Source organism: Solenopsis invicta, chromosome 10 (assembly GCF_016802725.1).
Source record: "Solenopsis invicta isolate M01_SB chromosome 10, UNIL_Sinv_3.0, whole genome shotgun sequence".
Taxonomy (NCBI): Eukaryota; Metazoa; Arthropoda; class Insecta; order Hymenoptera; family Formicidae; genus Solenopsis; species Solenopsis invicta.
The window spans coordinates 4853186-4857216 of record NC_052673.1 but is presented as its reverse complement, the minus strand read 5'-3'; the positions used below and the strand labels follow the sequence as shown (position 1 = coordinate 4857216).

Genomic DNA, 4031 nt, shown 5'->3' with positions numbered 1-4031 from the left:
GTAAAAAGAATTCTTTCTCTGATTTTTCCAAAAAAGAATTTTTTTACATCTCCAAATAAACTTAGAATTGATGACATAAACATGAATTTTTGGAAAATTCTTTTTGAATTCTCTGTGCCAGATGTGAGTCATATAAATATTTTTTTTTAGTTTTTGTTGATAATAATATTGATTTTATTGCAGCACACAGATTTCAAAAGTATTCAGATTGATGTCATTAATTCTGTATTTATGTTGAGAAGTAAAAAAAATTCTTTTTTTTTTCAAGAAACGAATTCTTTTTGCATCTTAAAATGAATTCAGAATTGATGACATAAACCTGAATTTAAAAAAATTTTTTTTTTAATTCTTTGTGCTGCCTGAGTTGTCCTATGAGTAGTTTTTTTTTTCGTTTTTACTGATCATCAAATTGTTATATATAATATAAAAGGTGATTCAGTGGTAATACTTAGGAAAAGTAGAAAATATAAAATTAAATGTTTTTGAAAAACTTTATTATTGTAAAGTAGTATAATTTGTTGCATATTACGATTCATGTCATGTTAAAATCCAAAGATTATGTTAATTTACATATAATTTTTATTTTTGATTTGTTACGGATTACAGATATGTATCTTTGATTACAATAAAAATCATGTATGCATACAATTATTTGAATTTTATTTATATATATTCTGTTTTTATATTACTGTCTTATAAAAAAATAACAAAGAATAGCAGATTTTACAAATTTTAAGTTAGATTTAATTTCTGTTAAAAAATAATTAGAAGAATAATCATTAATTTTTTATATTTAAGTACAATTGGGCAGAAGTTCTTGAATCATTAAATAATATTATTTAGTTTTTATGTAAAAAAAACTTGTGTATTCTATTAAATGCCTGTAATTAAAATAATAACTCTGCAATAATGTCTCTTTTGTCATCAGCTGGCATAATTGCATAATTATTATTTACATTTTCTACTTCAACATTATCAAAAGGTTCATCTTCATTATCAATGCAAATATTATGCAAAATACAACATGCAAGTATAACTAATGGTATCATGTCTGTGTTATACATATATACATATTTTAATTTTCTAAATCGTCCTTTTAGTATTCCAAATGTTCTTTCAATTATAACACGAGTTTTTGGAAACTTTGTGTTATAATTATGCTGTATAGCATTTAAATGACCATTATCCCGGTATGGGGTGAGCATATTATACGATAATGGGTACGCAGAATCAGCTAAAAGGTGACTACGTTGAGGAAAATATCTTTCTCTATCATGATCTATCAAATTTTTAATGTCACTTAGCCGCCAAACACGAGCATCATGAACACTGCCACAAATTCCCGTGAACACATCAATAAATTTCATTTTATGATCGCAAATACCTTGTAATAATATCGAATAAAATCCTTTTCTATTTATATAACTGTTTGGATATTCAGTAGGAGCACTAATGGGAATGTGGCAACCATCAATTACGCCTACAACACCTGGGAAATCACTAATGGCAGCAAATTGTTGTTGTGTATTTAATAATTCATGAACTTCTGGCCACTTAATATAATTTTGAACACGTTGCTCTAATGTGTAAGCTACATTAAAAACACATCTCCATATAGTGTCTTTAGACACTCCAAATCGATCTGCAACGGATCTGAAAATAAAAACATTATGTTAAAAATATTTTTAACACAACAACAAAAACAGGAAAAATATGTTTAAAAAATAAATATGTAATTTACAAACTTTTTAGTAAGTATATCATATCTCCTTAAAAAAAGTATTACAATTCAAAACGCTTATCATTCCTTGTGCAAATCAGAGACAATTTTCCGAAATAAGATATTTATTCAATAGTATAACTTATCGGTAGACTTATGTTTATTTTCAATATATTGTTCAAAACTTTAATCTTGATAAAACTTATTCTTTATTTTTTTTATTTAAAAAATATATTATATAGATAAAAAGTAATAAACTAACAAATCTATATTAATAGAAATAGATATTAATTAATTGAAATTAATCTAAAATAAACAGTACACATTTCAAATATCTCTTTTCTGCATTTCTGTACAACGTAATTGTTAATACTTATTGTTTATTGTTTCATTATTCTAAGTTTAAAGATCTCAAAGATAAATATATTCTGTATTTATAAGGTAATATTTATTATATAATTTTTTGTCAATTATTTTGAATACACTATAAAATATTGAATATAATATAAAAATAATTTTATGGTTAAATTTTTACATATAATACTGCAGCAAAATCGTTTACCTTTTTCGTCGTAAAAACGAAAAAAATTATTGATAGTATTATATCTTTGTTCGTAATAAAAGGAAAAATCACATTTTTTACCGAATAATTTATACGTTTAAATACATATAATAATATTTTAATTACTAACCTATAAACTTCTTGATTGCCAAAAATCCATAAGGTAATAGCAAGTTGCTTTGCTGGTGCTAATTTAGGAGAATCATCATTTTCTAATAAATTGAATCCAAAAGTTTGTATTAAGTGTTCAAAAGTATTTCTTTCAACACGAAAATGTGACTTGAAATCTATAATAAAATAAATCTACATGTTATTATGAATATAAGATATAAAAAATTAATGCAAGTTGTTTAATAGTACCTGATAACGAATAAAAAGGTAGTACATTTTCAAAGAAATTGGGTATCCTAAAATGATGTTCTGCTCTTAGACGTGCAATTTCTCCATCCCAGACATTTTCATCATTTTCTTCATTGTTAAACAAAACATTCCATAAAAGAAATATATCCATTCTTCCTATTGCAAAGATAAAGAGATTTTTTATTTCATAATGTTACATAAATAATTACTGATTTATTTTTCTATTTTCTGCAAAGTTAAAGAAATTTTTATTTCATAATGTTATGTTAATAATTACAGAGTTATGAAAGAAAAATGAGAAAATAAATAAGAAAATATCATTGAATATTTCTACAAAATAAAAAGTAAAGTCAAAAAATACAAAATTTACAATTATAAATTCAAATTATTCTTATTAACTTTAGATTAACTTTAATCTTCGATTTTTTGTTACTATTTAAAAAAATAAAGACTTTAACACGTGCTTGTGCGTCTCCATACTTTCGTCCTCAATCGGATTACATTTGAGACAGCAATCGTCAATCCGATTAGTCTAGGGAAATTTTCTGTACCTAGGTTGAGTACCATTGTTCAATCCAATCCGAGATCCGATTAGTTTTCGTAAACACCCTAGTTATCGTAAACACTCTTGATATCATCGCGGTAAGTAGTGGCGCCGTAGCGCGCTGGTAAAATCGGCCCATGTATCCCAGGCCTCTCGTTCGTTCCGATACCATGCCAAGGTGTCTCCCTTTAACAGTTCCGGCAGTCCGGCTTTCATTTGGCTGTCGGTGTACCGATACTCTTCTTGCAATTCTGCCACGCGCTCTAGGAACAACAGAGGGTCGCGGCCGTCGAAGTGGCAACCCCACTTCTGTATTTGATTCATTATTTTATTGTGCGAGTGGGACTCACTTTCGGTGACCGGTGAAGACGGGTTCGCGGCTCCCGGCACGGATTCGCCGGATGGCTGTTTCGGGTTGGTAATCGAGGAAGTGACACGTCACGCGGCGTTGTAGCTCGTCGAGCGTACCGGTGGTTTCTACCTGGTATGTTTGGGCTAACACTTCGAGCTGGTCTCGCGGTAGCTGTTCTGTCCACTCCGTCAGAGGCATTTACGTCCGGGTGCGATTATCGGTTTAAAACGGTCCCTGTTCGGGCGCCATGTAACGCTGGTGGTTTTCGGTCGGTTTGGTGAGGATCAGGATACGGTTGCGGATAAGCTCGCCGGATTGGCCGGAATCGGTAAAATAATCGCATTCGGATGTCATAGAACAAAGACGAGATCTTTATTTAAAGAACTTAAGAGTTACATTGAGAGGTGGTATTTTAATGAAAGAGCCTCATGACGAGTGTACTGGGCATATGCTGAACCGTGATTGGCTCTCGGTGATCGTAGTGACCAACCGC

The 4031-nt window shown here is 29.7% G+C and overlaps 1 protein-coding gene across 4 annotated transcripts; it reads right to left on the bottom strand.

Annotated features, from left to right (window-relative positions):
* Positions 1-561: 561 nt before the first annotated feature.
* LOC105203560 (putative nuclease HARBI1) lies at positions 562-3473 on the bottom strand. 4 transcript variants are annotated; one of them, XM_039454354.1, is made up of 4 exons: positions 3107-3473; positions 2643-2798; positions 2413-2569; positions 562-1653 (listed from the first exon to the last, which is right to left on the bottom strand). In XM_039454354.1, exons 1-4 carry the CDS (start codon positions 3207-3209, stop codon positions 888-890), a joined length of 1182 nt encoding a protein of 393 aa, XP_039310288.1. In that variant the 5' UTR covers positions 3210-3473; the 3' UTR covers positions 562-887. The 4 variants fall into 4 exon arrangements, with proteins under 4 accessions (XP_039310288.1, XP_025988687.2, XP_039310289.1 ...); XM_026132902.2 differs by having other exon boundaries at positions 3194-3464; XM_039454355.1 differs by having other exon boundaries at positions 3042-3136.
* Between the last annotated feature and the right edge of the window lie 558 nt (positions 3474-4031).

Excerpts from the sequence above, each read along its gene's own strand:
- LOC105203560 (XM_039454354.1), bottom strand. The coding sequence starts at position 3,209 with ATGGTACTCAACCTAGGTACAGAAAATTTCCCTAGACTAATCGGATTG. Across the intron at positions 2,799-3,106 it reads GAAAGTATGGAGACGCACAA|GAAGAATGGATATATTTCTT; the intron begins GCACGTGTTAAA and ends TCTTTGCAATAG. Across the intron at positions 2,570-2,642 it reads ACCTTTTTATTCGTTATCAG|ATTTCAAGTCACATTTTCGT; the intron begins GTACTATTAAAC and ends ATTTTATTATAG.